Here is a 23478-nt window from a genome sequence, read left to right as displayed (position 1 = left end):
AGCAAGTTGTGAGCGTCTGTTTCCTCATTCAGGTGAAGAGCGTCAACCTGTCGGACGACGAGCGGCTGTCCATCAGAGGCGTGGCCGAGGGCGGGGCCTGGCTGCTGCTGGCCAATCAGACGCTGCTGGTGGAGGGGCAGGTCATCCGCAGCCCCAGCAACACGCTCGCCGTTTTCTTCAGCTCCCCGCATCAGCGCCACAACGTCGGCGCCTTCCTGCTGCACTACCAGAGTGAGCCCGCGCGCGCACACGCACGTACAATACACACGCACACTGCCGCAGCACTAAAGGGCTGTTTGCGCCGATGCTAATGTGCTAATTACACGCGGTCAACACATGACTTAACACGATTCTTAACGAGCTCATTACAACTTTCATTAGTTTGCGCTCGTTTAATGCCTCCTGCGCGCATGTGTGTGTGCGCGCGTGTGTGTAACAGCTTTGTAGTCGTACACACGTGATGTGCGTACAACCTATAAACACATTCCACAAGACGAAGCAATCAACGCATCTCAACATCCGGACGATTCCCTTCTTAAAGAAGTATACTTGTTGCCTAGCAACAGAAAATAGCATCCAATGTCAGCAAACGACACAACCTGGCAACCGACGCTCACCTGAACGCTGGACTTAGCACGAGGGTCCGTCTGCAAGCATGCAAGCATGCAAGCATGCAAGCATGCAAGCAAGCGTCAAAGGCATCCACCATTTGCACCGGAATGCAGCTGCATGATTTTTGTCGAAAAAAGGTGAGCACGATGACGCCACCACGAGGACACGGGCGCGGTTTTGCAAACAAAAGTTGCGTTTGACAGCGGCAATGTATTTGCTTTCGCCGCTTGAAATGGGATCCTAAAAATAACAAAGCAAATGGCCGTGGATGTTGAAAAGAGAAATGTGGACTGACCTCTCACCATCCACTAACCAACACTAATGCAATTCCCACAAACATTTGAATGCTCCACAACACACGGTAAAACAATCATCAACCTGATGGCATCCGCGCAAGCTAGCAAGCAAAGTGACAGTGAATGCTAATCTTATGTATTTATTTATTTTTTGGGGATGGTTGCTCCTTGCTGTGCGTCAGTCTTCCGACTGAGTTGTTTACTCCCCAAGCGGCCCCACTTTGGGGAGGTGTCCGTGTTGGACCTGTTGCCCGGGGGCACCGCCCGCTTCCACTGCCACATGGGCTACCACCTGCAGGGGGAGCCGCTGCTCACCTGTGTCAATGCCTCACGTCCGGCGTGGAGCAGCAAGGAGCCCACCTGCACAGGTCAGTGTCGCTCCCTGGGGGATCGGGGCCCCCCCCTCTCACCCCCCTCGCTTGGAGGATTACGGCTCAGCATAGCGACGTCCTCTCTCCAGCTCTCTGCGGCGGTACCGTGAAGAACGCCACGCTGGGCCGGGTTTTGTCGCCCTCGCCCCGCCACGGGCCCAACAGCACGCGGGACCCCTCGTGCTCCTGGTCCCTGGAGGCTCCTCCGGAGCGGAGGCTGCACCTGCACCTGGAGCGCCTCTACCTCGGACCCTCGGACAGGTGGGTCACAAGCGCACCCTCGCAACAACAGAGGCAAGTTGTTGAGCATGTGTTCCGGTTAGACTGGTTCTGTGGAGCGGCCTGGACGCCGGTTCCGTGGTGCTCTTCGACTCGGCTCGGAGCCGACACGTCCCCTTTGAGGGGGTGATCAGCGAAGGTCCTGCCGTGAGGATCCAGTTCTTGACGGAGCAGCCCGACCACGACACGGGATTCAACATCCGCTACGAAGGTTTGTATCCAGACTGACGTGGGTTGACATGTTGAGGCTCAGAGCAAGATTTCTTGGCAAAGGTCCAGCAGTTGAGGTTGATTGGGTTCCTTGTCATGAATCTACGAGCATGACAATCCTCAAGTCGCGTCTAAAAGGTGTTCTTCGTTCGACTGTTGGCTCGTCTGATATTTTGGAATCCCTTTCAAGTGATCCTCCAGCCATCGAGTCCATGGCAACTGGCCTGGTCCGAGCAGACTTCATCGGTCCCTGCTAGTCTCCGCTAATACAACCACCTGGTCCAATTCACCCTTAGATCATTTCATTCATGATAAACAAAAAATGGCTGCAATATACAATCGAGTGGAAGAATCCTTTCCGATTCCTGCCACATTTTAGCCCAGTGCTTCACAATTTATCACTTGTTTGTCGCCCCCAGGAGGAAGAAACTCAAATATTATCATTTGTCCGTACAATTGTTGTCCTTAGTCAGGTTTCCATGCAATTGTTTCGAATATTTGAAGCAAATTTACTGAAAGTGTGCAAAACCGACATGCGACTTCTGCCCGTTTCCACCTGTTGTTCTTTTGCCAATATTGAGAGGGGACTCGAGAAACCATAGCGATGGGATCCACCAGTAAATTCAAAGAAGTCAATTCAAAGAAGAAGACGACTAGGAAGCATATGCATGTGTGCAACTGACGGCATGTGGGGCCGATGCCTCCCACGTGCACTGCGGAGTGCGCCAGTCTGGAATGAGTGTTGGGATCGTAATTGTAATTGTTTGCTCTCTTTTGCCCCCACGCAGCCTTCGAGCGCGGCCGCTGCTATGAGCCCTACCTCCACAATGGCAACTTCACCACAACGGACCCTCTGTACGGCGTCGGCGCAGTGGTCCAGTTCACTTGCGACCCGGGTCATGCCCTAGAACAGGGCCCACCCATCATCGAGTGCATCAGTGCCAGAGACCCGTACTGGAACGACACCGAACCGCTTTGTAAAGGTGACCAACAGGAGCCGCAAGACGCACAACCTGGCGTCTTGCGTGCAAACGGTACAACTTCAACAACGCATGCTAGCAACACAAGAAATCAAATGTCAGGAGCTGCTCAGGCTTGATTGAAAATGGAGACGAATGTGAAGGTCATCGACATAAGCGAGCGGCCAGCATTTTTTCGCGATGAAAAGATGGCATTCTGTTAGCATTAGCTTGCTAGCTGCACAGTGACGCTTTCTAATGAAAGCACACGCGTTCATTCGACCAAATAAAAATCATTTACTCAACCAATTGAACGCATTTGAAGTGAGTGAGTTTTAGCATTCGTTTTTAGCATTGGCATTCATCTGTTACCAGCTGGTCCTAAAACCAAGCCTTCAGAGAGTCCTGGTTTTTAGTGTTGAGCTGATGCTTCAGCTGACTACTCTGACGAAGGCTGGCCCGCCAGGGAGCTCGTCATCGTCAGCGTAAAGGCTTGACGCATTTTACGTAACGCAGTCCGACAAAGGCCGCAACTGTAAGAGAAGTGTCCCAGAAGTTGACCCGAAAAGCAAAGACAATTGCCTAAAACACACGAAAACCAAAGACTCGACTCAAACGAACTTCTGCGATGACCACAATCAAGCAACATAGCTTGGCAACCGAGCGACCGCTGCAGCCTAGCAACAAAGCTAACCTAGGAAACAAAGCTAGCAAGCAACGCAGTCCGCTAACTAACACAACCCGGAAACTAAGGCACAAACCACTTGCTTGCAAACTAAGACAAGTTTTTGTTTGCTCATTTTGTTTTAGCTCAGTGCGGCGGCGACCTGAGCGGACCGGGCGGCGTCATCTTGTCGCCCAACTGGCCCGAGTGGTACGGCGAGGGCGAGGAGTGCGCATGGAGCGTCCATGTCGGGGAAGACAAGAGGCTGCTCGTGGACGTGCAGCTGTGAGGACAGCCAATGGTTGACTCGGAGACAGTCAGACTGACAGATTAAGGGGCAAATGGGCTGACGGACAGACGGACGGAGGTTCTGGCAACAGACCAGCTGACTGACGGATGGATGTACAGAATGACTGACAGATGGAGAGATGGATGTGCCCGATGGACTGACGTCCTGACTGATCAGTTAGCACTAGCATGTAGCATGTGCGCGAGCTAAGCCGAGTGTTCGCTTTCTCTCTCCGATGTCAGCCTCAACGTCAGCGAGGGAGACTTGCTGACGGTGACGGACGGCGATGAGGGCGCCGCCCGCCTGCTGGGCCGCTACTCGGGGGGGCACGCCCCCTTCAAGCTCTTCTCCAGCACCCCCGACCTCAGCATCACCTTCCACTCGGACCCGGCCGGACTCGTGCTGGGCAAAGGGGAGGGGTTCATCATTAACTACATGGGTGAGGCACGCACACACAAACCCAAAAATGGAACCCCTGGTGTCTTCAATGAACTTGACAGCACAAAGGCAAAATACTAGCTCAGAAGCTAGCATGCTAACACGCTAAGCGCGCCTCTCCCGCTCCGCAGAGGTCTCCCGCAACGACTCGTGCGCCGACCTGCCCGAGATCCAAAACGGCTGGAAGACGCGTGTGGACGGCGTGGCGCTACGCGGCGCTCGCGTGACCTACCAGTGCGACTCGGGGTACGACCTGCAGGGCGGCGCCACCCTCACGTGCCAGCTGGACCTCTCGTGGAGCGCGCAGCCGCCATCTTGTCAGAAGAGTCAGTAGCCCTTTCTCAATTGGCCTTATTGTCCGTTTTTGTGTCCTTGTGATTTGATGGAACAATCAGATGTTGTTCTTGTCTGCTGGCGTCAATCAAGCTTGGGTACCCGTGACGGACTCGCTAGGAGAATATACCAAGATGCATTTTGTTATCACGGAAAATTGTCAGTCGATTTGCGAGCACGCTGATGAGATTTCACTCGTAGATCAGGCCAACCCAGATAGCTCCTAAAAGTCTACCAGAAATGCCCGCATCATGTTCTGTCTCTCCGTTACTTAGCGAGCATAAGGTACTTAGCGTCTGTCTGTTCCCTCGCTTCCAAGATCTGGACAAATTGAATGTGTTCAACAAATGTACAATTTGAGTCCGTTTTTTCCGTCCGTCTGGATCTTCCTTTTCTGTCGGGAAATTGTGAAGAATGAACGGATGTTTACAAGTGCATTTTTTCCTTCCGTCTTTGGGTGAACTAGTTCGAGCTTTGCAGAAGAGATAACGGCACTATCGTGATATCGCAATATTAAAACTGCCACAATATCGTCGTTGTCATGTCACGATTAAAAGCACATCTGTCAAAAACAAAGTCAGGTTGATTTCTATTTGTGCAGTTCTAGCACCCTCTGGTGGCTAGTTTTTTAGTGCAGTCTAATTTTCACAAGGCATGTTTTGGCCCTTTTTTGTTTCAAATCCACGCTAATGGTCAGATGAAGGGGAACGTAATATGCTTGTGAAGCGAGTCGATATGTGGAAGAACTCAATGAGTGCGCGCATTAGCAAGCAAGTGTCTCAATATGAAGTCTTATTAGAGATTGTAGCTTTATATGCATTGCTGTAATGTACAAAAGCATAAGATTGTGTGTGTGTTTTTTTAGTACTATGAGCTAATTAAAAAAAAAGATTGTGCCTTTTTTTGTATCGCCAGCCTCCCCACAATAGCGTGATAATTATCGTATCGTGATCTTCATACCGTGATGATATCGTATCGTGAGGTTTGGATATCATTACATCCCTACTTTGCAGTGGCGTTTTTTTCCGCCAAGGTTCAAAACCAATAAATTCCATGTCAGCAGTTCCACATGACACAAAGTGTCGTTTGGTCACTAAAAGCTTTTTTGACAATGTACGTTTAGGCATACACGATCGTATCAATTTTCATTGGCCGAACGTTTGCTAGCCAAATTTTAGGCACGAGACATCTGCAAGTCGCTTATCATTGATGAGAATCAGGAGGGATCTTGAACACGTCCGCCGTGTCTAACCTTGTCGTTCTACTGCTGTGCCAGTCATGTACTGTTCAGACCCGGGTCACGTGGAGCACGCCACCCGCTCCCTGTCGGACCCCAAGCTGCTGGTGGGGACCACTGTCCGGTACCGCTGCAGCCCCGGATACACCCTACAGGGCGGCGCCACCATCACCTGCTACGGCCGCGAGCCGGGGACACCCGTGTGGACTTCGCACCTCCCACGATGCACCCGTGAGTCACTTCCTGTTTGACAGAACGAAAAGCCTAACAGGACCAGGAACTGGTCACACAACATGGCGCCTTGGATGGCAACAACAGAACCTACGTCTTAGCTGCTCAACCAATGCCGCATGTAAACTGCGTGAACTGATGACGGCCGATCGGATGCGAGGCCAAACATCTTCTGGCACAACCGCAACAGTCCGCTTGCGATTGATTTAGTGCCCTAAGAAAGGATTGTTTGTACGTGCATGCGTGCTTGCTTGTTGCTCAGACGTCTTTGATATGCAAATGAAATGCTAATGAGGGAGGCGTGAGGTTTGTTGTGCGCTGTGTTTGCGTTGCAGCTGAGGACACGCTGTCGTGCGCCAACCCCGGCGTCCCCGACAACGGTTACCAGCTGATGTCCAAGCGCGTCTTCCTGCCCGGGGAGACGCTGGCGTTCGTCTGTTACCATGGCTACCAGCTGGTTGGTGACGCCGCCATCAAGTGCGTCCAGGGAAGCCCCTCCTACTGGAGCGGACCGCTGCCCATCTGCAGGGGTGAGACCGCAATCGATCAACGTCTTGTTGATGAATGTTGAAGGCTTGAAGTACGAGGGACTGTGGAGGTTGATCCGTTGGACGCAAGAGGGAAATGTAGCCGCTTTTCAGCCATGGCCTCTGGAATTATCAGTGAATGAGGACTTGAATAACTGAATTTGACACCAACCTCCTCCAGTATGTGCACATGTCCTTGATGGACACTTTCTTGGCATGATCTGTCTGGTGGCATCAAAGACGAGCTTTTCTCACATTTCTTTCCCTCCATGTTGGCTGGGGTCACTGAGTGAGCCACCTGGGCGACCTCCTCAGACACGAGGAGACTTCTTGTCGTCGTCACGGTTTAGCCGGAGTCAGAGAGTCTGCCTTCCCTACTACAGCAGAAAGGCGCAGAGCTTGAATCCTTTCAGCTGGGGGACACCTCGCTTATTCCAGAGGAGCGGGAATGACGATGTCACCGGACCACAAGAACCTGGAGTAGTTCAACTCTTGGTAGGCCCGCTGGTGCCAGTCCTGTACCTGGTTCAATACTCTCGCTCACGTCCATGGTCCACCTGTCCTGTCCCTGCAGTTGCATGGGCAAGAGGGTGCTGCGGAAGGATGTCCTCCCACTCCCGATGTGATTGTCACCCTAACCCACTTTGTGCCTTTGGACAAGCTACCATCTACTGATCAGGCACCCCAGCTAGTACTTGCCCATGTCTTCCGCCTGCACATCCTGACCTCAGGAGGGAGGTGCTTAGTTTTCTTGTACACTCCACTTCGGTCAAATAGTGGCGAGCGTGGATGAACCAGGAGATGGAGACAGCTCGGTGCCCTGATACAGCTCACCCGGGTCTCAACAGCTCCTTAAGGGCCGATTGAGTACACCTGCAAGTCCCTCAGCAGCTCTGCCACCGGATCATCCACTTTCCAGTGTGCTTATGGCATTCACACTTCACTCCGACATTTTTGCCCGATGATGCCAAAGAGCCCAGGCTGGCCTCCTCCAACACACTGCGCATCAATAAGCCGATACGGCCAACCACAGCCCCCGCCTACCAGGTTGGACAGAAGGTTGGGCTTTCTACCTGAGATTTGCTTCTCCAGGGTGGAGTCCAGGAAGATGGCACCCAGAGCTAGCAGTCCATTCCCCCTCCAGGGTTTCATCAGTCCACTGGCAAAGAGTTTGGAACTCCCGCGCTCAATGCGTATCCTCCTTACATTCTATTTGAGATGAAACCGGTCCATTGGAGTCCAAGCCCAGAAGCCTTACCTCTGCAGCCGAGACCAACTGGTTGAGATCCTCACCTGCCACCGGGAGGGTTTGGGGGAGGGTTCAAGACCCTCTTTCCCAGACACACGGCTGCAGTGTCCTTGAGCAAGACAAGGATACCCCAAACTGCTCCCTGTGCGCCTAAAGCAGCCACCTGCTCCACTGGGGGCCACGAGCAGTATGCGTTTGCTGTCAAGGGTCAAATGCAGAGGTCATATTTCATGTACACATGACAAACAAAACAGGATCTTTTTCCTACTCCACCTTGCCTCATTGATGGAAGTCCAGCTTTTTCAGTGATCTGGTGCAATCTGGTCTGGTGCTCATGGGAGAGATCGCCAGTACCTCGTGGACTTGGGAGGGTTCCAGTCCACTGACGTCACCCTGACCAGCCCTCTAACACCTTCGAGGGGATCTCAAACTAGGTTTAGTGAAAGTAGGGTTTCAAAAGAGGGTTGGCGTTTGTATGCTGACTTTTCATCCAATCAGCGTTTGTTCCCTGGGCCAATCAGAAGGGGAGGAGGGCGGTTCTCGGTAATGCCGAACAGGAAGTGCCTGACTTGATGTCCGACTTGCTGTCTTGCAGCTGACCACGCCTGCTTTGCCAACCACGCTTTGGAAGGTGAGTGTGAGCGTGCACGTGCGTGTGCGCGTGCATGTTAACGATTGCGTGCCTGTGTCAGTCTCACATGCCGACGGTGGCGTCGGCGCGGCAACGGATGCTGGCAGTTTGGCGTTGGCGGGGTTGGTCCTGGTTCTGCTCATGTCAGCGCTCCTGGGAGGCATTTACGCGCTGGCCACACGGTGGGGATTCACGCCACTATGAACGGAACGAGTGATGTGACGTAGGCTAGCTCGAGCCTAACCCGCGCGTGATGTCACTTCCTGTCAGGTGTCGCCCTGGCGCCGACCTCGGTCTGCCCCTGATGTACCCGCACCCTTACCGGCAGATCGCCCTGGAGGCCGAGTTTGACAACCCCATCTATGAGGCGGGCGGCGCGGTGAGTGAGACGGCAGCGGCGTTAGCTTAGCGTTAGCTTAGCGTTAGCTTCGCTTTAGCCCCCCGTCTGCTTTGTGCGCAGGACTCCCGTGAATATGAAGTGTCCATTTGAAGAACGCTGCAGCAAAGACCCCGCCTATGTCCCCCCCCCAGGAGGAGGTGATGTAAATAGCCTAGAAGATGTCCCGCCCCCTTCTAACACCCATTAGCGGGGAGGCCCAATGGGCGGGGCCACGACCAAGCTGCCAGATTGTCAGCATTTTCACTGGAGGAAAGACTGCAAGTGGAGCAATGAGGGTTTTTCTTAAAGTCATGTTTGTAGAATTAGGAACTCTTATGATGCCATTCTTGTATTTATTGATTTTTTGTGCAGATGAACCCGCTTCCCATAAATACATGCTAAGACAACAAGAATGCTAAGCTAATGTTGCAAAGAAGCTTTGCGAGCTGGCGCTTTTGTTGGTTTTGTCGCATGGTGTCACCATTTTTGTCCGGCAAGGAGTCGGAGATTCCGTTGACATGCAAATCCTAATGATGTCATATTCATGTATACGTGTTGTGATGACGACCGGCGACCGGCGACCGGTGACCGGCGTGCCGTCCGCTCCCCTGAGCAGGACGCAAAGAAATAAACATGCGCCTGTGCTGTCAACAAGGCTGACGTGTCGTGGATGACGCCATGAAGCCCACGCACGCAAACGTCTTGACCCGAATGAATGAATGGCTTATGAATGAGCGTCCGAAGAAAGAATGACGTGAATGAGCGACGAGCCAAGTCAATTGTGAACACATGAAAGCTTGAATGACAAGTTATGACGCATGGATGAACAATGTGCGACCTTAACAAATAAATGACTTGTGAATACATGACTTATGACATGGATGGAGGGCTTGTCAATAATTGAATGAGTAGAGCAATGAATGAACAAGTGACAAAAACAGGAATGACTTGTGAATGAATGACAACAAATGATATAAGATGGAATGAATGATGAATATTTGTCTTATGAATGAATAACTAAACAACAGAATGACATGAATTCATAGCAAATGATTTGATAACGGAGATTATGCTTTACTTGTGAAAACATGACTTATGAATGAATGACTTTTGACTATGAATTTTAGGGTTCCAAACGTAGGTGAGGGCTTCCAAGTTAGGGTTCGGGCTTCCAAGTTAGGGTTCGGGCTTTGTTGTGTTTCTCTCATGATGGCTTCAGAGGTGTTTCATGTTATCATTTAGAGTGATGACTTCCACCTGTGCTTGTCTGCACCTTCATCCATCCATCCAACATCCCTCCCACCCTCCCGTGTCAGCCAATCAGTGCCCTCAGCCATGTGTGTCTTGTCCAGGTGTCGTTCGTTGTGTTAACGAGTGTGTGCATTTCATCTTGTTTGCTGTCAGCTCGCGTTGCGTGTTGTTGTTGTCGCATCGCTTACGTCGTGCTTGTCGTGCCCGCCACCTCGATGATGTTTTTTTTTTGCGGTGGTGGGGGGGATTCTGGACTTTGTTGTTTTGGTTAGCAGTACCGCGTCGACCTCCTTGTTTTTGGCCGATGACACCTGTTGGCTCGCTGCTGCCTGCATCTTAATTGGCTCCGCCTTCCCTCACCGCAACACTTTGATGAGTGGTTGGCTTTCAAACTGTGATTTTGAAACTCGGATTACGGTTTCAAATTAGGGTTGTTAGCCTTTTGAAATCAGGTGAGACTTTCAAATTAGGGCTTCAAACTCGAGATAAAAATTCTGAATGAAGACACGGGTGACTGATGATTGAATGAATGGATGTGAATATTTGTCTAATCAATCAATGCCTTCAAACAAATGAAAGAATGTGATGAATGAATGAAAAATTGATCAGATAACAGAATTATGCCTGAATTCATCACTTGTGAACACTTATGAATGAGTGACTTTTGAATAGATGGATAGAGGAAATGAATCGACAAGAAACGGGTAAACTTTGATGAACGAATGACTAAATTATATGAAACTGAATAGATGACAGACTGAGTGGATACATGAATTAATGACTGGATGAGTAAATGACTGAAAGTGATGAATGAAGACATAAACAAGTTCTGAAGGGATGACATCAGGATAAATGATGTAAGGATAAATGGTGCAAATAAATGTCTGATGAATGAGTGATTTGGGCACGGATGACAAAAGTGAATCAAGCATGAACGAATGAATGCTGACCTAAATGAACGAAGGCACGCCTCGTGCGCAAACGCATCTTGCTATTCGCCACCAAAGTTTCGTTGCACAATTCAAATGTTTTATTCTCTTGGCAATTTGCTTTGTTTTCTTGGAGTTATTACAGGAAGCTCCGCCCCTTCTCACCACACTTGTCAGACAGTCTTTGTGACCTTTGACCTGCGCTACAGGAAATCGTCTGCACAGGTGCGCTTGTTCCACTTCCTGTGGCGGTGACGTTGCGACTCCTGGTCCGAGTCCACCTGCATGCGTACCTTGCGGAGGGGCCGGTGGAAGGGCAGCGGCGGGAGCCCGTTGACGGCGGCGGCGCAGGGGGGGCCGCCCACCTGCAGGTGCAGTGTGATGCTGAGCGTGGAGAGAGTCGGGAACTTCAAAAGAAAAAAAAAGTCCCAACAGGTAGACGGCTTCACAGGCACTTCCTGTTCGCAGGTTAAGATCTTCTCTGATTGACTGAAGTTTTGACCTTTTAATATGTTTAAAAAAATGTTTTGGAGGCCTGCTTTATTTTTATATTTTATATTTTCACATCACTACAACTTGAAATACAACATCATGAATAAACAAATGAGTCATTTGGGAATTTATGGCATGAGAGTCACCAAAAAATATTCACATGAATGATTGAAAGACAAACAATTCATTGAGCGATGACATTTGCGTGAATAGGCATCAATAAATGACATGAAAAAATGACTAATGGACAAAAGTATTGCGGAAAAAGGCTAAGATTAAGATGTTGAAAAAATATGTCTTTCCATTCATTTGATACAAAGTGAATTTGCAATAAAAACTCTTGGCTTGGGCGGCCACGCAAACATCTAGCAGACCAAGGAGCTAGCTTAGCGTGCACTACGCTTAAAAGTCAAAGTGATGCTAGCATGCACGCGTTGGCGTCGCAGTGGCGCTCGCGCTGTAGTTCCGGTGCGACCGCCGCCATGTCGGGACAAAACATCAAATCGCTCTGGAGGAGGTGAAGGGTCAAACATGCAGTACCTTTGACAAGAATCCTCATGGCGGAGGCGCGCGGCGTGCACACAAACACAACACGCACACACCAGCATGCGGGACACACGTTTGTCATCGGTCGGCCATCTTTGAACAGGTTTTTTTTTTGTTTTTGTTTTTGGGCACTCATTCACACAAACACGCACACCACACATACAAACATGACGTGCTCTCCCAGGCGGGAAGCGAACCCACGCGAAATCACACTGATTATGACATCAACAAATATTGTTCCAATTTCATCAAGTCATTCATTTCAGTCTTGCTAAATAGTTCGCATGTGCTGCTAGTGATGCTACATAGAGTATAAACAAAAACACGCTTTTTTTCCCATCTTTAGAATTTATTCATGAGTATTGTCAAAGGCGGGGGGGGGGGCTTGTCGTTACTCACAGGCCAAAGTGGGGGCGGGGCGGTTAGCATGGACGGAGTCAGCTTGCTCCACGGGGATCTGAGGGGGTGTGGTCACATAGAGAGGGAAAAGTCAACATGCTGGTTTCACATAAGCTCCGCCCACAGCAGACACCAACATGTCATCAAAGCAAATAAACAAAGCCCATCAATCATCCCCGGGTTGTCACTCAAAAATTAGTCTCCGCCCACTTCCTCCAAACAAACACGTTTGTGTAAACGTGCTGGTCGTGGTTGTTAGTGACGCAGGCGAGAGGCGTTAGCGTTAGCGTTGTGCTCAGCAAGCAGGAAGAAGAAGAAGAAAATGCAGGAAGCGTTAACGTCAGCAACACTGCAGGACAAAGAAGACAAAGTACACGTTAGTCCAACTCGCACGCGTGTTTGACATCTCATGCAAGCAAACAAATGCACGGAACCCGTCACATGCACGTGAATCGCATCAAAACGATAATCGGCCTTCCACGGCCCCTTTTTCTCCGCACTTCATGAATAATGTCCATTTTGGGATCATTTTTTTGTTATTGACGGAATGGGACGCTAAATGGTAAAAGTTTTCACTCACCTCCTCGTCGCTCTCCGTGTCGACTGCCATCTTCTTCTTCTTTTTCTTCTTCTTCTTGTCGTCTTCATTTTTCTTCTTGTCTTTGTCGGGCAGGATGTCGTCCAGCCAGGCCAGGTCGTGCTGGGAAAACATCATATCCAGGAGCTTGCGCACCACCATCAGACCCAGGATCTGCGCACGGGACGGGAGCCACGTGAGCATGCACACCGCCAGGCGCTATTTACACCTCAACATCATCTTTGGCAACAAGGAATGCTGGCAAAATGGCACATTTGACGTGGTAGACACGAACTCGCTATATTGGGAGAAAACGCATCAAAAGTGGTCAAAAGTCACCTCCAAACATGGAATTGGGTCATCCGGTTACCGTCGACATCTCTCGGAAGCTCACGTGGTCGGAAACGTGGCGGCGCAATAAGCGGAGGTTGAGGGTCATTGTGCTCACCATCACGGGGAAGATGATAGCCAGGAAGGTGGACTTGAGGACCCAGAGGACGGCCAGGCAGGTGATCTGGACCAGCGTGAAGAGGTGGACTCGGCGCAGAGGAACGTGACGCAGGAAGGCAAAGTCCGGCTGGTGCTTCGGCGCCATCAGGTACAACTTGATTCGCTCCCAGAACTGACAAGCAAACGCAATGACACACGCAGCAAAGCAACCGCTAACGGAAAACCAACACCCACCTGGATGCCGCTCAGCGAAGCCACGCCCATGTACAGGAAGACGCCGTACAGCACCGGCATGGGGATGTACTGCGACGAGACAATTAGCGTTAGCTGGAGTAGCATACATTGGCCTCAGTGGCGAGGTTAACATGCTTTGCATCGGCGTAATGATCATCAGATAAAGACATGATTGTTGTTAGCATGCGATGCTAAGTCATCAGCAGAAGGCTCATCAAGTAAAGGCATGCTATGTATCGAAGTGCCCTTGAGCAAAACAATGAAGCCTAACTTGCCCTCGGTGGGACCTGGCAGCGCCCTGCATGGCGGCCGCTGGCCACTGGCGTATGAATGGGTGAATGTGTGTGCCGCTTAAAGCACCCAAAACCCAAGCAGCCGCCATTTCCGGCTAAGTCCCACACGGAGCGGTCACACGGGTGCGACAAGTCACATATGTCATTTGTATCTTGTTTGATTGGTTTGCGGAAGAGGATCGATTGGGTTTCACAAGTAAAGCAGAATGCCGAATGCAGATCAGGTTCCGGGAAGAGACCGGGTCACGGAAGAAGGTTGGCTTCACCAAACAATTTGGGTTTTAGTTGCAGAGAAGCTTGGGAAAAGCAGATGAGGTTGCAGAAACCGATTGGGTGGAGAAAGACGATCGGCTCGATGAAGCGGATGCGATTTGAGAATCACAGCAGGCAGATTTTGTCTAGCGGATCAGGCCGCCCTCAAGACTGACCTGCAGGACGGGCGCAAGGAAGACAGAAAGTCCCGTGAGGACGAAGACCAGCGTTCCGGTCAGCCTCTGCTCGCTGGCGGTGAGAAAGAGAGAGAGTCAATAAGGAGAAGAAAGATGATGGCGCGGCGGGCTTGTCTTTCTTACCGGACCCCCAGGAACTGGGGCTGCTCCCCGGGGGCGCTGGACTCGCTCTCCATCTTGAGCGAGTCGATATGCGCGATGGAGATGACGGTGGCGGCCACGTACCACGGCAGACCCATGAAGGAGCACACCGCCATCAGGATGCCCACCCAGAACAGGTCCAGGTGGTACCCGCAACTTTTCTGCAGGGGAGGGGGGAGCGGGGGCGGAGATGCACGTTAACCCTTCGCTGGCTTTTGTGTCCACCTCGCCTCAAAGATTTCAAGGGTGGGGACGTTTGTCTGATTTGGTCCTTTCTGACTTCGGCCCTTCAGATTGATCACGTTGCACTGATTGGCTCCACCGCGTGAAAACTCTTTTTCAAATCAATCGCGATTAATTGGGCAGAAAATGTTTGGTTGATTTGATGTCGCTCAGCCGCGGACATGTGAGCTGGCTGACAAGACCGATTTTCAATGCGACAATCGCTCATTCAACGCATCGTTATTGTTATCATCAGCGTGATATTTCCTCACTCGGCGACGTGGGGCGAGGGCGGTCCCAAAATGGCCGCTTGTTGCCCAACACGTGCAAGACTGCTTGCAGTTTTGTATTAGAGCAACAAATCCGTTTTTTCCCCTCCTTGGTTTTCTGCCTTCCGCCATGTCCAGACTGTCATCTGTTTCAAGGGAATGACCCGTCATGTTCACGCCGCCAGCCCCGCCCGCAATCTTCCCTCTTTTGGATACGCCGACGTGCACTCGTCTGCCAATTAGCAACAGCCGGCGGAACATGCGCTCGGCCGGCTGTTCAATGTGGGCACGCGGCTTACGTGTTCCTGTCATGATATTGATTTCTGAAAGGCGTAGCAGTCAGCGTCCCGGTGGCCCGACAGCCAGCCTTCATTTCAGATGCGGGATTTTTAAAAATATCTGCAACAATCGCGTTAGCCGCCAGTAGTAACAAAATAGGGACGAGTTTTGGCGGCTCTGCTTACGTGGACGTCCTGATGTCTCTCCTGTCCAAAGTGGCCACTCACGAGCCACCTGGCATCGCTTGCGATGCAACATGAATGAAATAGAAGCCAAGAAGCCTGAAAGGTCTAACCCTAACCCTAACCCAAGCAGCGGCTGAAGGAGCAGCAAATGAACTTCACCTTGAGCTTGTTCTCCTTGCGGTTGACGATGACGGCGCTGATCTGCTGGTCCATGAAAATCAGGATGGTGACCAGCAGTGCCGGCACAAAGCTGGCCAGGTACCACCACCACGGATTCTTGCCAAACGGCATGACCAGCCAGCCGCGGTCGGTGCGCGTGGGCTGCGAAACAAGCTGCGCTTTAATTGGGATTCACACACGTTGGGCGCCGCATCGGGAAAGGGTTCACGCAGCTTCACTTGCTTTCGGACTCACACCTGAGGAAATCCCGGCGAACTTTGAATAATCGTGCCAGCCTTCTTCTAGTGCAGGGGTAGGCGACCCTGGTCCTGCGTCTTTTACATGTCTCCCCCCTCCAACACAGGTGATTCAAATGATCAGCAAACTCGTCGGCAGAAGCCTGATAACGATCCTCACCCATGTTGGAGGAGGGAGACATCGAAATCAGGCAGGACTGCGACCCACCAGTAGGCAGTGCAGTGTGCGGCTCCCTTGGACCAGGGTTGCCCTACCCCTGTTCTAGTGTTTGATTGTGTGAAGGGCGGGTCCAAGAAAACACAACAACTGGATTCCTATATGAAAAGCAGACTAGAGTCCAATCGTTCACTTGTTCTCGACTTCCAAATCACGTCAAAGCCATTTTCTTTTTTTTCTTTCTTTTTTTCTTTCTAGTGGAGCAGCTCCGTGGCTCCACTAGTCACTTTGGCTGATTTGGACATCATTAAATCCCTGCATTCCGTTCCTTCCTTCCTCCTCAGACCCGACGCGAGGACTTTTAGAGGATATTTTTGTAGAACTCTGCCGGTTGAAGTGGCCAACCCAACCAGACTCAACATTTTCAACAAATGCTTTCATGCTATACGCATTTTATACTCATTCAAATCATGGAAATGAAAAGATGTTCTCTCAATGTGATTTGTCGATGAATCGAAAGAATAATCAACAGACGAGTCCATGATTAAAATAATAATCCACACAAAATGAGGGATCAGTGAAGCGCCGTGAACTCTTTCGGGACGCCACAGTATAAATAGTACTGATGATAAATCACAACGATAATGACAAGACAGAATCAAGTTAGCATGCTGGCTAAAGTGAAGTGGAGCGGCGAGGTACCTTCAACTCAGTGGGAACGATCAGTTTGGGCGTGTCTAAACCCATCAACATATCCAGAGCCACAAAGGACATGATTGACATGAAGATGGCAAAATCACTGATTAGCTTCCTTAGCTTAGCATCACACAAACACACACACAGTGAAGAGGAGAAAGCCAAGATTTGTTGGTTAAATGTTCACAATCAGCATCATGAAATACGATTATGCCATACATAGCTACATGCTACGTTGAGGGGTTCTCGGGTTTTATACAAAGGGCATGTGAGGCATTCGGGGACCTTCATGTGCATGGGAACGTGCAGTTTGGGCGTGTCCAGGCCCAGAAAGACATCCAGTCCGCAGAAGACAAGGATGGAGATGACGATAGCGAAGTCGCTGATCAGCTGACGCAGCTGTGGCGGGAAAAGGGGGTGGGGGTCACCGGAGAGAGGCAACATGCTGTCTGATACGGTTGCTAGGCTACGCTAGCATTTGGCTAGCGTGCTTCGTATGTTCTCATGTCACTTGATCATTAACACCAAAGACAATTTACTCATGCCGATCATCAATTTCATTTGACTTGATGTGAGAATTTGAATTATTGACGGGGATGATTTGTAATAATCGTGTTATTTGTCAGACTTTTCATGGCAAAATGTCCTTGCTTGCCATTGCGTGTCTCAAATCAGATCCAATCATTTGCATCAGGCGTTCCCAAGACGCTCTTTGCGTTTTTGCAGAGGCGGGAACTTCCGTTTTCGACCGGTGCTCTATGACGCAAAGCCTCGTCAAAATACGCAGACTGAGAAGGACCGTCTGTACTGACCCCGACCGACAAACGAAAACCCGCTTCAGTCCATTAATGGAATCCTATGAAAATGACGGCCGTGTGATCTTAGTACATTCTCGGTAAAAGCTGGCCATGCTGGGGGTCACGTGCGGGTTAACCGGCGGGCAAAGGTGATCCGGTCGTGCCCGGTTCTCACCTTGGTGGGGAAGTAGCGGCTGAACTTGAACTTCTTGAGCGTGACGGTCATGGAGTACGTGCCAAAGAACAGGATGAAGGACATGAGGGCCAGGTCGGGCACGTACTTGCACGCTTTGCCCACCAGGGCGCCGCCGTACTTGACGCACTCCTTGGTACTCAGCTGAGTCCAGTCCAGCTCACTCATGTTGAACTGCGGCGGCACCCGTGCCACAATTGCTCGTTACGCTCATGGCTGACTCACGAAGAATGAGGAGACGGTCACTCACCAGAAGGGACATGTTGTCATCGACCAGAGGAGCTGAAATGTTCCAGGGGAGTGCTGGAGAAGCAGGTAACAGGAAGTGACGATGATGTCAGAGAATATCGAAGCACAAAACAGGAAGTCACATTGATGTGACAGGAAACAGGAAGTGACATTGATACTGGAGGAGAAGATTCAATTGGACCCAGGATGAAACTGATTGATTAGTAAAGACCGAGGACAGAGCTGAGATTTTTACTCACGTTTTCAGGCCACGCCCCCGTGAGGAAGCAGGGATACAAAAGGTAAAGATGAAGACCGGGAAGAGCAAGTCTTCAGAACCTGGAAGGAGGACTCACCCTGGTCCGGAGGGACGCAGTCACACTTGTAGGACGTGACGTAGTCGGGCTTGAAGGTGCGGTTGATGGGGTAATACTTGAAGGTTCCCACCTGCACGCAAAAACCAGGGTCACAGCTAGCTCGCATGCTAAGGTGCTAACATGTCATGGCAGCGACTGTGGCCATTCACGGGCAGGTTAGTGGCAGCTCGGCTGGCAGGAACGTGACGTGGCAGCTCGTGCTTTGGGTGGAAAGAGTGACAGCAAGCTGTCAGGTAGGAAGAAGGTACAGGTGAGGGGCCGCTACGGGGCAGGACATGGCAGGGATGTGCTTTGTGTGGAGCCGGTGGACGATGGGCGACAGGAAGCGACAGGAAGTGACAGGAAGTGCTGGCAAGTAGGCGGCAGGTGATGGCATTGCCGTTGACGGCAAGCAGGTGACGCGTGCGAGTGAGACGGACCATCTTCTTGATGGCGTCGGAGATGAAGATGAAGGAGATGAGACTGGAGAAGCCTTCCTCCGTGAAGCGGGTCATGTACTGGATGATGTAGCTGGCGTCCGACAGCACCAAGACGAAGCACTGCAGACACGAGTGGATCCCGATCCACAAGCGCAGCTCCATGTAGTCCACGTCGTTGTTCCTGGACACAAAGACGGCGGCGCCGTGGTCACGCGTGGCCCGTCGCTCACCTCCCTCTGCCTCGGTCTTACTTGCAGAACTCATAGAGGAGCTTCTCAAAGATGAGAATGGGTCCGGTGGAGCTGAGGATGATGAGCGGCTGGCCGCCAAACAAACAGAAGACGGTCCCCGCCAACGCCGTCCCCAGGAAGCTCTCCATCACACCCTGAAGACAAGCCGGCCTCAGAGAAGGCCTCCGACACCCCAGGACCAGACGTTTTGCTCACCTGGTAGTTGTCGGTGGCATCGCCCAGCAGGCCGCCGAAGGTGATGGCGTTGGTAATGCAGCCCAAGTAAATGAAGAGCACGGCCGAGACGGTCTGGATGTGGAAGCCGTCGTAGATGTCGCTGCAGTACCACGGCATCTTCCTCTTCACGTCCAACCACAGGCCGCCGCAGAGCCTTCAGGCAGGAAGAACAAAGCTCGGAACGTTCTTGGAACCCGATAAGTTCCCGTTTGCCTGCAAGCCTAACCCTAAGCCTGGCTTTGCGCGCTTGTCATCTCAGTGTCGACTCCCGTCAAGACTTTAGACACTCTGCAAACCTGGCAATCAACGCGGAAATACCAAAGAGTTCCTCACAAGGGGCGTACAGTTCTGGGCAGCTAACGGGGACCCCAGCTCGAGTCGCCGAGCGGCAGAAAACATAACATCGGCTTCATCATAGGATAGGATGTGGCAACGCACCGCCGGCCCCAACGTCGCCCGGACTCACGGCTGCAGTGCCCTTGAGCAAGACCAGAGCTGATAGCGGGCGCCTGCTCCAGTCTGCCCTTTTTTGCTGCGCTCGTAACGGTCATGGCTTTAGATGCAGTGAGAAAACAATCACGGGCATGCTGATGACGAGGAAGATGATGACGCTTCGTCCGATTCGTCTTACGAGGCACATTTGACTTGACAGCTGAGCTGCTAACGGGGCTTTCCTGTGAACGATCCATGAGAAATAAATAGTACACCTTCAAAAAAACAAAAACCTCGCGCAGCGGATGAGCCGTCGGCCGGTCATGCGTGCGCAACGATACACTTTGAAGGCGAGCATTTAGAGAAAACAAAACATTCCGTATGAAAGGGATCCGATAAAAGTCACTGAATTGGAATCTTGTGCTTCCGAGGTCGCCAATGTCCGAACCTTGCTCGCGTCATCGCCGAGACCAGCAGTGGCCAACTCATTCTGATGCAAGTGCAATCGGAAGCCATTCACATCAATTGATGATGTATTTGTATAATTGCGAGGTTGTCCAGACTTTTGTGCCCATTTCATAGCATTTTTGAGATCCCCTTGAGATCAAAGTGGGGTGAATGTGGCCCCTGAAGCTAACTGAGTTTGGCACCTCGTGGTCTAACAAACAAGCAGTCGCTGTCACGCTCCCGCTTTCACTTCGGGACCTCCAGACGTCTTACCTGCCAGTGAACTTGAGCTCTTCGCCGACTTCGTGCTGAACAGGAAGTTGCTCGTCTTCTCCGCCGGCTGCCCCCCCGGCCGCGCCATTGATCTGAGACAACTCGTTCAGGTTGAGCACCGACTTCCTAGAAAAGGGGGCAGAGCAAGACTGGGTTGAGCGGCGCGTCTGGCGGCGCGTCTGGCAGCGCGTCTGGCGGCGCTGACGGACGTCAGACGGCACAAAGCTCCTGCCTCATCTCCGCCGACGGAACCTTCTTGGGGGGTTCGATGCGGATTTTGGGGTCCCATTCTCCCGGAGGCAGGACGATGACCTCGTCCAGGAACTCGTCCACGCCCGCGATCAGGTCTTCACGCTCCCTGGCTTTGTAGGCTACGTCGCTGAACAGCTGGCGGCACAAAGATACGCCCCGTCAAACGAGTCGCTGGCGAACGGCTGCGTAGGAGCACCCCGGGGCGCAACTCACGTCGTCCACCATCAGGGTGGCGATGGCGCGACCAATCTCATTGTAGGACTTGGTCTTGCCGTGAGGACCCAGCAGGATGAAGAGGAACCTGTAAGACACGTCCTGCTCACTCATGGAAACCCTCAACGGCGGTGATACTGCGCCTTCCACTTTTCGCTTTTGTGCTGCGAGCCAAAATGTGAGCGAGGCCTTACAACAGAGGTGGGCATCGAGGGCCGCAGTCCTGCAGGTTTTGCGTGTTGCCCTTCTCCAACACAGCTGATATATGATCAGCTCATCAGCAAGCTCTGCATAAGCCTGATAACGATCCTGTTGATTGGAATCAGCTTGTGTTGGAAGTGAGAAAGCTACAAAACCTGCAGGACTCCGGCCCTCGAGGACCGAGATTGCCCACCTCTGCCTTACAAGAAATACCTGAAGATAGTCGTGGTCGGAAGAGGGCAAAATTGGGACAACGGCAGCCCAATTGTCTTCATGTGTGTACCTGGCCTTGCACACCTGACACTTGGCATCCCACCTGCTGCCGTCCGTTTCTTCACCTGCTCACTACGCCTGCCATTGCTCTGGACTGTTGAGCCCAAGTAGTTCAAGTCCTCCACCCGTGCTATCTCTTTGCCCTTCTAGCTAGCTTATTGTTGACACACGCACGCGCGCGCACACACACACATTGTGTTTTATTCTGGCTAATTAAGAGTTCCTGTCCTTTCTGATGCGGATCACAAATGCAAAGCTCACAGTCCATGTGGATTCCAGTCTTAGCTGTCCCTCATCCATTCTTAGTGCAAAGAGGAAGGCCCTTAGAGCCAATCCCTGATGCACTCCGACCTCCTGGATCAGCCCACCTCACCTCAAACTTGTCCGGACTAGTTCAACATACCACTCACGCGGTTCCTGAGTGGGTCGCCTGTCCTCGGCTTTCTGGAGATCTCACAGCGCAGCCCCTTCTGACCTTCTCTGACTTCTCCATCAACACCCGAATAATTATGCATCGGCTGGAGCGCGTGACAAGATGCCATTTCGCTGCATTCCAATGCGGGAACGCATTTCATGTACAAGTTGATTTGTACAACTTGGTTACAGAATGAATGCGACTCCATCCATCCATCCATCCATTTTCTTGACCGCTTTTCCTCACAAGGGTCGCGGGGGTGCTGGAGCCTATCCCAGCTGGCTTCGGGCAGTAGGCGGGGTACACCCTGAACTGGTTGCCAGCCAATCGCAGGGCACACAGAGACAAACAACCATACTCACAATCACACCTATGGACAATTTGGAGTGTTGACTCGTAAGTCGAAATACCACTGGACTTTGTTATCTGTACTTTTTATTATTTTTTTACTTTCACACCCTACACCCTTTGACAATTTTTTTTCTTCCTCTACTTTGCTTTTTAACCTCAGTGAATGAAGAAGTGAGGCAATAAAAAAAGGGGGGAAAAGCCTTTCAACAGAAAAGTGGACTCCTGGTCAACTGTGTTTGCAAGTTGAGATCTTGTACATCAAATACTCTGAAAATTCTTCTTCAGTGTTTTGAAGCAGAGTGCGACGAGTCACCCACCTTGTGGGCACCGGGACTTCAGTGAGGCCTCCGAGCGTGGTGGCCTGGGCCAGACGCACGAAGGAGACGAAGGGTTTGTCCAGAAAATCCACCTCACCGATCAGCACGTTGGACGCCTCAGCGTCGCGGGGGATCTTCTTCATGAATTTGTTCCTCATCTGCAAAAGAAACAACACCCGCAACTAAGTCAGTCTTGCACTGGCGCAGTACCGACACCCTCCACCAGGAGACCCTCCGCTGCATTTGCGCACGATGCTTTCAAGTGTAATGGGAAATGGGAGGACCTCTTTCACACGCGTTTTAATTGAACTTGATTTTTCCATCCATCCATCTATTTTCTTAAACGCTTTGTCCTCACAAGGGTCGCGGGGGTCGCTGGAGCCTATCCCAGCTGGCTTGGGGCAGTAGGCGGGGTACACCCGGAACTGGTCGCCAGCCAATCGCGGGGCACACAGAGACAAACAACCATCCACACTCACAATCACACCTGCGGACAATTTAGAGTGTTCAATGAAGCATGACTTTGGAATGTGGGAGGAAACCCGAGTACCCGGAGAAAAGCCACGCAGGCACGGGGAGAACATGCAAACTCCACCCAGGAAGGCCCAAGCCCGGACTCCATCTCACGTCCTCGGGACTGGGAGGCGGACGAGCTAACCAGCCAGCCGCCGTGCCGCCAACTTGACTTTTCCTCGTATGACAATCGAGAACAACAACCTGGCAGCGGGCAGCTGTTGCCAACAAAGTCCGTTCTGGTTCGAGAACACATCGCGGCGTACGGGTTTGACCAAAGGTCTAGCGATCATGTTGTGCAATATGTCCCTCATTAACTTTTCAAACGCTGCCGATAGTATTCACATGACGTCCTGTGCCCCACTTGGTGTGTCTTTCGCAGGTCCATGGAATGTGGAATGAGAACAGACAAAGAAGGGTCCGGAATTGCAAAAACAAATGGAAAGGATTTCCAACCGACAAAGTCTGCCATCGTGTGTTCTGACCGTTTTGATTAGGGTAAGTGTCATTGTAAGATGGTAAAAATTAGGGGTGGCAGTCTTTGAATGTCAGTTTGCAAGGAATTGAAATGATCTACTCCAGTCTGACTCGCTAATGCTAATTAGCGCGCTACTCGCTGC

At 51.4% G+C, this 23478-nt stretch overlaps 2 protein-coding genes and 1 long non-coding RNA gene across 14 annotated transcripts in view; 2 read left to right on the top strand and 1 right to left on the bottom strand.

Moving 5' to 3' along the window:
- sez6l (seizure related 6 homolog (mouse)-like) overlaps positions 1-11504 on the top strand; it is a 16828-nt gene extending 5324 nt beyond the window's left edge. For 3 of the 5 annotated variants that reach the window (XM_077586027.1, XM_077586022.1, XM_077586026.1), the window contains exons 5-19: positions 33-231; positions 1091-1276; positions 1369-1540; positions 1603-1769; positions 2557-2751; positions 3538-3676; positions 3923-4119; positions 4250-4444; positions 5728-5919; positions 6255-6449; positions 8291-8326; positions 8388-8508; positions 8597-8705; positions 8787-10408; positions 11022-11504. In XM_077586027.1, coding sequence (XP_077442153.1) covers positions 33-231; positions 1091-1276; positions 1369-1540; positions 1603-1769; positions 2557-2751; positions 3538-3676; positions 3923-4119; positions 4250-4444; positions 5728-5919; positions 6255-6449; positions 8291-8326; positions 8388-8508; positions 8597-8705; positions 8787-8816 — 2133 coding nt within the window. In that variant the 3' untranslated portion in view covers positions 8817-10408; positions 11022-11504. The remainder of the gene's footprint in view (positions 1-32; positions 232-1090; positions 1277-1368; positions 1541-1602; positions 1770-2556; positions 2752-3537; positions 3677-3922; positions 4120-4249; positions 4445-5727; positions 5920-6254; positions 6450-8290; positions 8327-8387; positions 8509-8596; positions 8706-8786; positions 10409-11021) is intronic. The other 2 variants (XM_077586025.1, XM_077586023.1) reach the window with 2 other exon arrangements.
- Positions 10964-23478, bottom strand: part of slc4a5b (solute carrier family 4 member 5b) — a 23217-nt gene continuing 10702 nt past the window's right edge. For 2 of the 8 annotated variants that reach the window (XM_077586018.1, XM_077586020.1), the window contains 18 exons: positions 22346-22503; positions 20789-20876; positions 20556-20710; positions 20324-20449; positions 19151-19325; positions 18956-19089; positions 18705-18885; positions 18265-18355; positions 17931-17983; positions 17663-17854; positions 16976-17089; positions 15581-15742; positions 14449-14627; positions 14305-14377; positions 13584-13652; positions 13348-13521; positions 12903-13073; positions 10964-12380 (listed from right to left, as the gene is read on the bottom strand). In XM_077586018.1, coding sequence (XP_077442144.1) covers positions 12315-12380; positions 12903-13073; positions 13348-13521; positions 13584-13652; positions 14305-14377; positions 14449-14627; positions 15581-15742; positions 16976-17089; positions 17663-17854; positions 17931-17983; positions 18265-18355; positions 18705-18885; positions 18956-19089; positions 19151-19325; positions 20324-20449; positions 20556-20710; positions 20789-20876; positions 22346-22503 — 2361 coding nt within the window. In that variant the 3' untranslated portion in view covers positions 10964-12314. Of the gene's footprint in view, positions 12381-12902; positions 13074-13347; positions 13522-13583; positions 13653-14304; positions 14378-14444; positions 14628-15580; positions 15743-16696; positions 16811-16909; positions 17090-17662; positions 17855-17930; positions 17984-18264; positions 18356-18704; positions 18886-18955; positions 19090-19150; positions 19326-20323; positions 20450-20555; positions 20711-20788; positions 20877-22345; positions 22504-23478 lie in introns of those variants that run through there. The other 6 variants (XM_077586014.1, XM_077586016.1, XM_077586015.1 and 3 more) reach the window with 6 other exon arrangements.
- Positions 12418-23478, top strand: part of LOC144063957 (uncharacterized) — a 25519-nt gene continuing 14458 nt past the window's right edge. The window contains exons 1-2 of the long non-coding RNA XR_013296662.1: positions 12418-13095; positions 16253-23356. This is a non-coding gene — a long non-coding RNA (uncharacterized LOC144063957). The remainder of the gene's footprint in view (positions 13096-16252; positions 23357-23478) is intronic.

Source organism: Vanacampus margaritifer, chromosome 14 (assembly GCF_051991255.1).
Source record: "Vanacampus margaritifer isolate UIUO_Vmar chromosome 14, RoL_Vmar_1.0, whole genome shotgun sequence".
Lineage (NCBI taxonomy): Eukaryota > Metazoa > Chordata > Actinopteri > Syngnathiformes > Syngnathidae > Vanacampus > Vanacampus margaritifer.
Note: the sequence above shows the minus strand (reverse complement) of the source record. Positions and strands in the feature narration are given on the sequence as shown.